Source organism: Alexandromys fortis, unplaced genomic scaffold, assembly GCF_014885135.2.
Source record: "Alexandromys fortis isolate MF-2015 unplaced genomic scaffold, M_Fortis_MF-2015_v1.1 scaffold_112, whole genome shotgun sequence".
In the NCBI taxonomy this organism is placed as follows: domain Eukaryota; kingdom Metazoa; phylum Chordata; class Mammalia; order Rodentia; family Cricetidae; genus Alexandromys; species Alexandromys fortis.
The window spans coordinates 1,250,752-1,262,566 of NW_026068013.1; the positions used below are offsets into that span (position 1 = coordinate 1,250,752).

Consider the following 11,815-nt stretch of genomic DNA (forward strand, 5'->3'; position numbering starts at 1 on the left):
GGTTTTATCCCATGCTGTTCCCGTCACAGTCCAGCTGGCTTTGGTGAGCTCCCAATAGATCAGCCCCACTGTCTCAGTGGGTGGGTGCACCCCACGTGGTCCTGACATCCTTGCTCGTGTTCTCCCTCCATCTGCTCCTCATTGGGACCTTGGGAGCTCAGTCCAGTGCTCCAGTGTGGGTCTCTGTCTCTATCTCAATCCATCACCAGATGTTGTTTTTTGAGAAAGAACTTAAAGTTGGGTGAGTTTGGAGAGGGAGAGGATCTGGAAGGACTTACTTGGGAAAGAAGAAACTGTGATCAAAATATATTTAAATTTAAAAGTTGTTTTAAATAATAAAAATATAATAAAAAATTATCATAATAAAAATGTTTTAGATATCTACTATTCTCTATGTAGATAGAGTTTTTAAGATGTGGAAGAAATAAACACATAATCAATTGTGGGAAAAAGAGTGAAGAGGTACATGAAAACCCAGAGCTGTCTCTCACTTCAACATGCATGTTCCTATCCATCCACCCACTGATGAACACACACACACCACAAAGAGAAGCTTGCTGCCTTATAAATCTAATTCATGATGTAGTACTATAAAAGGCAATGGATTCTTTATAAAAATGTTATATAATAAAAATTCTTGAAGGGGATAAAAATGATTGCTTTTATTTTCTGTATTTATGTATTGCCTGACAATACATAAAACTTTTAGGTCTTATTGCTGTGTATGACTATATTCAAATGGCCATAAGTAAAAAATAAGCATTAAGATGGATATATTTATCCAACCAATGTTTATCAAATTCTTATTATACAGAAATGTTAAAGTTTTAAAAGGCCAGCTTCTACTGGGAAAAACAGGCACGCAGACTTTATGAAATGAGCATTTGGTCCACAGAAAAGTATGTAAGGTTTTCTGGAATCAGCCAGGTTAGACCAGTAGGGGAAGAATAAGTAGAGCCTTGAAAGATGAGTCAGAGGAGGGGAGGTGGTCACAGAAGCATAGAGAGTTACTGGTAAGACAGGGACACTTGGCATAAGAGAGGATGAGACTTTGAACATAAAAGGGCATGAATAATTTGAAAGAAAAGAGGGGACCGGGGATAACTTGGCTGAAAAGTGCTGCTGCATAAGCATGAAGACTTGGCCATGTATGGGGTGTGTGCCTCTCATCTCAGTGAGGAGGGCAGAGCTGTGTGGATTCCAGGGGCTCTATGACCAGCCAACATAGCCTAATTGGTAAGCCCAGGTCCAAGTAAGAAATCATTTCTCAAAAATGAGGTGGACAGCTCCTATAGAATAACACTAGAGGTTGACTTCTAGCCTCCACACCTACACAGCTGCACACATACATGCAGACCTGCATAGTCACACCCTGTGCACCTATGTGGGAGCAAACACATGCACACACAAACATACAAAGACATGCATTCACATCTACCCATACACAAAAAAATGCATGTTCTTTGTAGAAAAGGTATATTATAATATATGTTTCTACTTCCTCCCATCTTATCTCATTCAGAAGTAGATGATAGATTTCCCCAGGAGAAAGAACTATCAGCATGTTGTGTTATACGCTTCTTCCCTAGGTTTCAACAGAGGCAGATACTCTGATCATTAATTGGGAGCTAAACAGTATCTTCTATTGTGACATGCATCCAGCTAATTCCTATTGCATGTATGTGAGTAGTTTAGTAGATTGCCCTCCTATGGACTTGCAGAATGACCATGTTATATTGGACTGATGGGAAGCAATGCTATACACAGAAGCCATCAAAATAAGGAAGCAAATATGTCTGAGCATGATGCACTCTTAAAAACAAATTATAAGCTGGGAAAGATTGTTGGTAGAAAAGTAGAGGCAATAGACATGGTACTGGGCTGCCACCTCAAAGTTCAAGACTGTATAGATTTCCACATAAAGTTGGTACAAATCCAGTTCTTTTATTCTTGATTTCTTTTAAAACCTAAACATGTACCTAAAGGAATGGCAGCTGTAATGAAGTCCCTTACATTCTTAATGGCTAGAAGTTCTGAGCAAGCATTGTGCTACAGAAGCAGTGTCTGGACTCCATGCATACATCATTCTAAGAGGACTCTTGGGACTGCATGGTTGCTATGTTTCTTTAGCCAAACAAACTGCATAGAGATTAACCTGTAGCTACCTTCAGTCATGCTGTGTCTGCTTCATGATTTGGATGGCCCAGCATTTGGTTCCAAAGATTATCATAATTTAGAATGAGTTTCCAGATACTACAAAACCATTCAGACCATTTGTGCATCCATCCCAGTATTCTATGGGTGTCCACTGGAGTGACACAAGACAGGTGATGTGAGTTATGTCAACCCCTTAAAATTGTGACTTTATGCCAGTGTGCTCAACTATCAGAAATGCCCTGTCCCACTTGATTATAAATGCTGGATTACCCAGATCTTTGCCTCTCTTGATATAAATATTGATTTCAATTAGATAATCCCAGCTTCCTTCTTTAGGTGTAAAGAGTTGTTTAAATATTTTTAACACTTACCATCACCTCGTTTAGGACCTGAAGTCACAGGTGAGGTATGTCTCATTTCCAGGATGTAGGGGTGGCCAGCAAGAGGTGGGGGCCATTAACTTCATGTTCAGTGTCTACCCTTTGACTTGAAATCATTAGAACTTGTGAATAACCTGTACTTTTTCATTTTTTAGGGCAGCATAACTATTTGTGTGCTGGAAGAAATGACTGCATTGTTGATAAAATCCGCAGAAAGAACTGCCCAGCTTGTCGCCTGAGAAAATGCTGTCAGGCTGGCATGGTCCTTGGAGGTAATGTTGATGTTGTCAATAGTATAGTAGTTTATATTTCTATTATAACATTGAGTCAGAAGAATCCCAACTTTTCATTCATCTTTATTCTTGTTTTTTTTTTCTCTTTTATTGATGATGATCATTCATAGTCCAGTTTGATACAATCCTGCTAACTCTGTAGACTTCCAGCATGCTAAATTCTGTTTGGAAAGGAACCCCCATCCATCTATGTTGTATATTGGTAGACTTTATGGTAGTGTCTGGACCTTTCTTTAGGTAGTATGGGTTGGAGTCTAGGCTCTACAAGTGATTTTAAATAGTTCACCAACATTTTGGGGGTATTAGTCTTCTAAACCGTAGAATAGAAGATCAGAGATCTCTTTAAATTTAGAACTTGATTCTGAAAGTTTGTAAGATGCAGATTAAGAAATAACAAACTAAATCAGGTTGCCACCATTGACTAAGAATCCATTTCAAGGACATACAGTAGTCACTCCCTGTCTGTGCTTTTGTTATTAGACTGCTTTTAATAATATAGCAGTAAACGCAGTAGAGTAGGACCTGTTAGATGGCAAGTAGCTAAGCCGAATGACTCAAGTTCAAATGCCCATGTGGTGGGAGGGGAAAACCAACTTCCCAAAGTTATAATCTGTTCTCCATATGGACAGCATGACATATGTGTGCCTGTGTCCACATACACACACACACACACACACACACACACACAGAGAGAGAGAGAGCAAACCACGTTAAAGTCATGAACTAGAGAGACAGTAAAACACTTGTGTTGTAAATTTAAGTACTTGAGTTTAATCTCCAGAATCCACCTTTTTTAAAGACCAAGATGTCACTGAGGCTCGGTGGCTAGCCAGACCAGCCTACTTGGCAAGTTCCACAACTGTTAGCAGACAGTTTCTTTCAAGAAAAGACAGAGGAATGACACCCATGGTTGTCCTCTGGCCTCCACAACCACACACACATGAATGCATGAACACTCTTTCACACAACTTGCTCTCACACACGTACACACAAACATGTTAGTGCCAGTCTTTAGAATAATAATGAGAGTATCCTTTGAAACTTTCATGTGCTTTGATCATATCCATCCCTCCACTACACTTCCTAGACTTATCCTCACCTCCTACCCACACAACTTCTACCCCTTTCTCTCTCTAAGAATAAAATCCTGTGGGATCCAGTTTGTGTTGGCTGACTTCTCCTGAGCACAGGGCCTACCATGGAATGTAGCTGATAGACCCAGTATCATTCCACAAGGAGGGGGATAGTCATGCCTTTCACAAGAATGTCTACGAATCAGTTTTGTATATAGCTAAAACCTGTCAAGAGCACAATGAAGCATGCATTACACCTTGAGATTAAAAAGTTTTCTTCTTGCTGTAGCTGCCTAAAGCAAGCCTGCATGTGTTCCTTCAATGCTCCACATTTCCTCCTTTGGGATGTGTTATTTTTAGACCAATATTCTTCAAATTTAAAACCTCACCCAAGTGTTATTTCCTCCCTAAAAATTTTGCCAGTGTTCTTGGGCAAAATTAACACCCATTCAACATACTGGCTACTTTGCTGAGCTGCAATAATTCACTGAGTTGCTGCATTCCTAGTATTTTATGGTTTCGTGATTAGAGATTATTTTCTCCAGGTCAACGCCCAAGTCTCAAGTGTATCCATACAATGCCTGGCTGGGGAAGTACTTAGAGGCCATGACTACATCAGTACACCCACCTTCGGTACTTCTCAAGCCCTGAGCCTCACGTTCTTCCTCTTCCCTTTCCAACTTTTTCCTCACATGTCTTTGAGACCTCCCACACTTTCTCACAAGTTACTCATCTTGCTACAAAAAGGGCTTAGAGATGCTGTGACCCCCTTCCTGGCTCCAGCACTGCTTTTTCTATGGCATGGTTGTCTTAAAGAACAGTAGGATCTCTAATGTAATGATCTTCTTTCATCAGGATTATAACATTTTTATCAATCAATTCTTTGAGAAGTTCATAATGGATTTTGTTCCTATTTAACTACTACTTCTCCCCCATTTCCTAGATCTACCCCTCACCTTACCCAATGTTGTGTTCTCTCTCTCTCTCTCTCTCTCTCTCTCTCTCTCTCTCTCTCTCTCTCTCTCTCCTTTAAAATAATTCACCGAGACCAGTTTGTACTGCCCACATACTAATGGGTATAGGGCCATCCACTAGACCCATCTATCAGGAACTTTAACCTGGAATTCTCTCTTAAATGTCTTTGAAATATTCTTGCCTTTGGCCACAGATTAGAAATGGTGTTCTGAGCAGAATCTTCAGAGTATGTGTGATGCTGTGGGGTCTAACCTAGAGAGTCTCATGTTATCTCAATGTTCCAGCCTCTGCCCTGCCATCCAAGCTTGTAAAATCTTTTCGTGTCCTCTCTATACAAGCATCTTGTTAGTTTTCCATTATTCAAGCCATACCCTAACAGCTCCATAATAACCACTCTATTTTCACAATTTTATGTTATCACTATTGTAGCTTAGATCCTTCCATCTTCTGGCATCTTTCTTCCTTCACTCCCCTTTCTCCCTCTTTTTTGATAGCAGTAGAAAATAAGATTTCTCACTGTGTACAATGCTTGTCTTGCAAGTAGGAGAACTTTTGAGTTTGATATCCAGAACTCATCTTTTTAGAGAGACTGGGCAGTGTGCTTTGGCGGTGAAGATGAACGTGGCACTGGGGTGTGATGCCAGGCAAGCCCCCTTGGCACTCTCTGGGGCTCGAACAGGCACTGTCTCACAAACTTCAGTCCTCTTGGGACTTGTACTCTGCAGTGGGGTAAGTGACACATACCAGAGGACAAAGATTCTGTGAACAACATTGAGCAGTTGGATAGATGCATGCATATCAGGAAGACAGCTTGTCCTTGAGCCTCACTCCAGTCCACATCTTTATCTGACTTAGCTCTTTCTGAAACAATGAGTTTGATGGTGATAGCTTTCCTAAAGCAGAGTGAATACATTCCTAACAGCTTAAACATACATTCAAGGTACTGCCCCAAACAGCTTCTGTAGCAGAAGTGGTTTTCACTCCTCCTGAGAATGAATGGATCAGACCAATATGGTTTGTGGAGTGTGTTACACACCCTGCTTAGAGTTGTCCTTGCTGATCCTACTTTCAGAACTGTCTAATCTCTACCAAGAAAATGGAATGGAAAAAGTGCAGGTCTGAGTCTGGAGAGCATGGGCAGAGTCCACCAGGGGAAGATGTAGAGAAGCCAGGAGTATACCACAGCCTTCGTGTGATCTGGTTTCAAGAGATCTTAAAGTGGAGAGCGAAGGGAAGTAAAATCCTCCTGGGCCTTCTGTGAACCACTTGCTAAAGTGCCTGGCATCTTTCAGAGCTCCTCTAGTCAGTGAGGCCAGGTAAATGTGGTCTTCCTCTACAAATGGCTTTCCTTTACATACTATGCTTCATGTAGCTTTCTCTACTTCCATTTGCCCTACCTCTACAGGAAGGCAGCATGCTCAACCCCTGTGCCACACCGTGTTATGCTAAGAAGGATAAGGGGAGGGTGAAGTCTGAAAGATATGGCCCAAGTATTGAAGAAGAGCCCCAGAGTGTGAACACTTTATAAGAGAAAAGGGGGGATGGTGTGTATAAAGGAAATGGTGTATATCTGAAAAAGGACAATGCTACACATCTTGGCGAGGATATTTCTAGAACATAAGTCAGTGGAATGGGAAGAAGTGAAGCTTAGAAGCCATCTTTGAGCATCAAGAATCTTTCCATTCAAAAGACAGTATAGAAGTGATCTTTTCAAACAAATTATCCTTGGTCTGCCTATGAATAAACCCCCTTTTCACACTCAGTCAAGTCTTTCATCCCTGAAATCCTTTCTCTCTCCTCAGTTGTCTCCACCACTCCTGTGTTTTGGGTCACCTTCATCTATGTCTGCATGTGATTTGCTTCTGCCTGCCTTCTTTCTCTTCACTGCTCATGAACTCTGACTTATATTTTATCTTTAGTTCAGCATGGGGAAAGGAAGGATTCTGTGCCATGGTTGTATAAGAAAGTAGCTCCAGACCATAGATAGCAGCAAGGTCAACTTGGAGTTGCTTCAGATTTCTTTATATATCTCCTGTTTGTGGGTAAAACTTGTTCTACAGCTGCAGCCTCAAGGGTTAGAGAAACATATTGAGCTAGGAGCTTGCTGGCCAAGCTTCCTTGTCTGTTCTTCTTTTTGCCTGTCACTGACTCCACACTGTGTCCCAGACCTTCTGAAATATTAGAGAAGTTAATCACTTTGAAGAGTGTACCTCCATCAGTAAACTATTTTTATGTGTAATGGTCTTTTGAGAATGAAGGGAAACTATTGATATTTAAAATGTGACAATAAATATAAATGAGAACTTTTACAGGCTAGCTGGCATGCAGGTTGGTTCTCCATTTTCTTAATGTAAAGATGCAAAGTGGCCAAAACAAACATATAGCCTTTTGGGGGATGTTGATGAAAGAGTAAGACCTTTGTTGTGTAGTATCTAATGCAGAAACTCAATAAGTTTATGTAGAATAAAGACAGGGATTAATCCTTTAAGATGGTATTTAAAGTATGTTTGCCTTAGGAGTCTCCACTGCTTACTCTGTTTTTACCTCAGAAATAATTAAGTATATACTATCTTTCCTCTTTAAAAAAAAGATATTTTCAACAATATTCCAAACCACCACTGATTGAAATTGTTTCAACTTAGTTTATCTTCCAAAACAATATATTGTCTTCAGAATAATTCAGTCTCAGAATGAAGACTAACCTAATACAGCATTTTTGGTTTGTTGTTTGTTTTTGAGTTTGTGTTTTAATTATAATGTTTCTCTTTTCCATGACCTCCCTTAAAGTCTCCTCCATACATTTTTTCAAATTCATGGTATCCTTTTTTCAGTAATTGTTATTGCATCCATAAATGTATTTGTATATACATATATCTTTCCAACTATAATCTGTTGAGTCCAAATAGTGTTACTTGTCTGTATGTTTTAAGGGATGACCATTTGATGGTACCAGACCAATCAGTGTGCTCTTCCCTGTGAAAGACCACCTCTCCCCACTCCCAGCTTCCTTCAGTTGTCTAAAGTTCTTTGCATATTGTTGAGGCCTTGTCAGATATTCCACATCCAGTTGTCAAGTTTGTTATTGTCATCTTTGTTCAACTCACGTTTGGGCAGTCATGTTGATGGGACTTTATATGGCATAGCATCTGACATCACTAGGAGACACAGTCTCACAGCAAACTTCCTGATCCTCCAATTCTCACAGTCTTTCTGTTCCTTCTTCTGCAATGCTCCTTGAGCCTTAGGTGTGGGAGTATTTTGTAGATATACCCACTGAGGCTGGGCTCCTCTGCACTTTGGTTGGCTGAGGTCTTCTGAAATGTTCTCTGTCTGTTGCAGAGAGAAGTTTCCTTGGTGATGGGCAAAGAGTACACCTAACTGTGGCCATAAAGATAAATGTTTACAGACTGCTGTTAGGGATTACACTGGTATAATAAATTGGTGGTTGTAGAATCTTTCAATAACCAGGATTTTACTAGTACTGAGTAGTTAGCTAGGTTTCCAGTAGCAGGCATAAAACATTTTTAGAGAAGAAATTTTGGGATTAAAAAACTCAGTATATTTTAAAAAAATCATTGAAATCTAGTGGTAGCCTAAGAACACTACTAAGAACAAAAATACAACAATAGCCTCCCTAATTTATCGTAAGTGGATGTATACAGAATTATCAGAAAGAAGTGGTCAGTACACTTCAGAATCATGGGATTCAAATATAAGTGAACTTTCTGAGAGTAATTGACAGGAATCTGCAGAACAAATCATCCAGCTCATGTCACCCAGGAAGAAGGTCATTCGTGCAAAGGACTAGATTCATTGTCATCACAGTTTAAATTCAACTCAAGTTTCCCAAGTAGAGGATGCTGTACTTGTGAGTTGAAGATGATGTGCCCACTTCTGACTGACATCAGGGTAATTCAGAGCTGGCTTCCTCCACATTAAGAGGAGAGTACTATGGCAGTAATTTCTTCTTGCACATTGAAGAAGGACCTGGCACCCTCCTCTTTCCTTCCAGCCTTCTTTCATTTCTTCCTTCCTCTCCTTCCCCTTTCCCTCCCTCTCTTTCTTCAGTTACATTTGTCCCTTCTTCCTAAGATTTCTCCTTTCACATATAAACCTTTGGAATAAAGGTAAAATATGAGAGACAATTCTTGTTCAAGATTCAATAAAATTCTATGGGGAATGTCAGAAGAAATATGGTTTTGACATGTCAAGGCAGAGATTCTGTTAATAGACTGTTTGTTCCTATCTGCTCCAGTGACTGTTCTCACCCTAAGAATGATGTTAAAGTTCTTTGGTCTTTCCAGTGCCTGGGATTCTTGATGTTATGAATCACTTCCCTGGCTTTTCACAGGTCACAGTGAACTTTTACATTTAGTACATTGCTGTGCATCACTAAGTAGGAAGATAGTTCCACCCCTAAGGATGGTGATATAACTTCTCAGTAGGGTTTCCTATGTCTGACTTCTTGCCTTTAGAATGCATTTCTGTATAATGACTCATGACTTTCTCTCCCCCCCTCCTCCCTCTCTCTCTCTCTCTCTCTCTCTCTCTCTCTCNCTGTCTCTCTCTCTCTCTCACACACACACACACACACACACACACTCAGAAAGGAATACAGTTCATTTACATTTATGGAAAAATGCTCTTTCAAAAATAAGGAAATCTTTACATGGAGGAATAATTAAGCAAATATGTTACTAATTAAATGAATAAGTAATGCTTGCTAGAAAGCTTTTTGTAGCTAAACGTGTTGTTATTTTGCTTTTGTAGGGAGTCATACACTCAGTTTTCTTAAGTTGTGTGAGGAAACAGTTTCTGGCCCACTCCCTTCACCTCTCCTTCACACACAGGTCAACCACACTTCTCTTCCTGTAGAGAAACGATGCCCTGGCTGAGGACCATGCATTTTATAGTAAAAGTTTTATTATTTCTTTGGCATTTTCCCCAATGCTTCACCACTACACTTTTCCTTGAGAATCCTACCAATCTGAATTCAGCTCAGAAGCCAAGAGGACTGTTCTGACATTCAGTTATTATAATAAAAACTGAAGCCACACCCCCTCTTTATGCAAGATCATTGTGATAGTGGCTACCTCCTTTTTCTCTGACCTTCACCCAGTTTTCCCCTCATAGACGGCCCTTTTCTAGGCTTTCAGCTCACATTTCAGGAGCCAAGAGCCCTGATCTTGCTCCCTGTCCACTGCCCTGAATTCTTCAGCTTTGTGTTGTCTTCAGATCACTGTCTAGATGTGCTTGCTCCACCCTCCCACACGTGTGACGCAGAAACCACCCTTAGCATTTTAGTCTCACTTTTCCTTTATGCTTAAGACTCTTTTCATTTCAGAGTTACTTTACCACTGCTGACTAAAACTGCTTCTAGTGTCTACCAGAACCCTATGAGATTTGTCTATTAAGCGTACTCTGTACCCCATTTTTATTGGACTATTTGTTCTTTTGATGACCAATTTCTTGAGTTCTTTGTATATTTTGGAGATCAGCCCTCTGTCTTATGTGAGGTTGGTGAAGATCCTTCCCATTTTGTAGGCTGTTGTTTTGTCCTGTTGACTGTATCCTTTGCTTTACAGAAGCTTCTCAGTTTCAGGAGGTCCCATTTATCAATAGTTGCTCTCAGTGTCTGTGCTGCTGGGGTTATATTTAGAAAGTCTTCTGTGACATAGCACTCAAGTGTACTTCCCACTTTGTCTTCTATGAGGTTCAGTGTAGTTGGTATTATGTTGAGGCCTTTGATCTATTTGGACTTGAGTTTTGTGCATGGTGATAGATATGGGTCTATTGGCATTCTTCTACATGTCGATATCTAGTGTTATGCAGCACCATTTACTGAATATCCTTTTTCCCCCATTTTATATTTCTAGCTTCTTTGTCAAAAGTCAGGTATTCGTAGGTGTGTAGAGTGGTATCTGAGTCTTCAATTCAGGTCCATTGTTCCTCCTGTCTGTTTTTATGCAAATACCAGGCTGTTTTTAGTACTGTAGCTCTGTAGTAGAGTTTGAAGTCAGGGATTGTGATGATTCCAGAAGTTTCTTTATTGTACAGGATTGTTTTGACTATCTGGGTTTTTTGCTTTTCCATATGAAGTTGAGTATTGTTCTTTCAAGGTCTGTGAAGAATTTTACTTGGATTTTGATGGGCATTGCATTGAATTTATAGATAGCTTTTTGTAAGATTGTCACTTTTACTATGTTAATTCCACCTACCCAAGAGCATGGAAGATCTTTCCATTTTCTGGTCTTTCTTGAAAGATTTAAAGTTTTTGTAATACAGATCTTCCACTTGTTTGGTTAGAGTTAATCAAAGATATTTTATATTATTTGAGGCTATTGTGAACCATGATGTTTCTCAGATTTATTTCTCAGTCCATTTTTTTTTCTCTGTGTACAGGTGGGCTACTGGTTTTTTAAAGTTAATCTGTATCCTGCTACATTACTGAAGGTGCTTATGAGTTATCAAAGTCCCTTGGTAGATTTTGGGAGGGTCACATGTGTAAACTATCATATCATCAGCAAATAGTGAGTTTGACTTCTTTTTTGATTTGTGTCCCCTTGATCTCCTTTTGTTGTCTTATTACTCTAGCTAGAACCTCATGAACTATGTTGCATAGATATGGAGAGAGTGGACAACCTTGTCTTGTTCCTGATTTTAGTGGGATTGCTTTGAGTTTCTCTCCATTTAGTTTGATGTTGGTTGTTGGCTTGCTGTATGTAGCCTTTATTATGTTTAGTTATGCAACTTGTATCCCTGCTTGCTCCAAGATATTTATCATGAAGGGATGTTGCATTTTGTCGAAGGTTTTTTCACCATCTAATGATATGATCATGTGTTTTTGTTTGTTTGTTTATATGGCAGATTTTACTGGCAGGTTTTCTTTTTTAATTTATTATTTCTTTATTAATTAATTAAAGATTTCTGTCTCACC

General features: G+C 39.7%; 1 protein-coding gene across 1 annotated transcript in view; it reads left to right on the forward strand.

The window, feature by feature from the left end:
• Nucleotides 1-11,815, forward strand: part of Pgr (progesterone receptor) — a 59,412-nt gene that overhangs the window by 19,187 nt on the left and 28,410 nt on the right. The window contains exon 3 of the mRNA XM_050162193.1: nucleotides 2,693-2,809. Within this exon, the coding sequence (XP_050018150.1) occupies nucleotides 2,693-2,809 (117 nt within the window). The remainder of the gene's footprint in view (nucleotides 1-2,692; nucleotides 2,810-11,815) is intronic.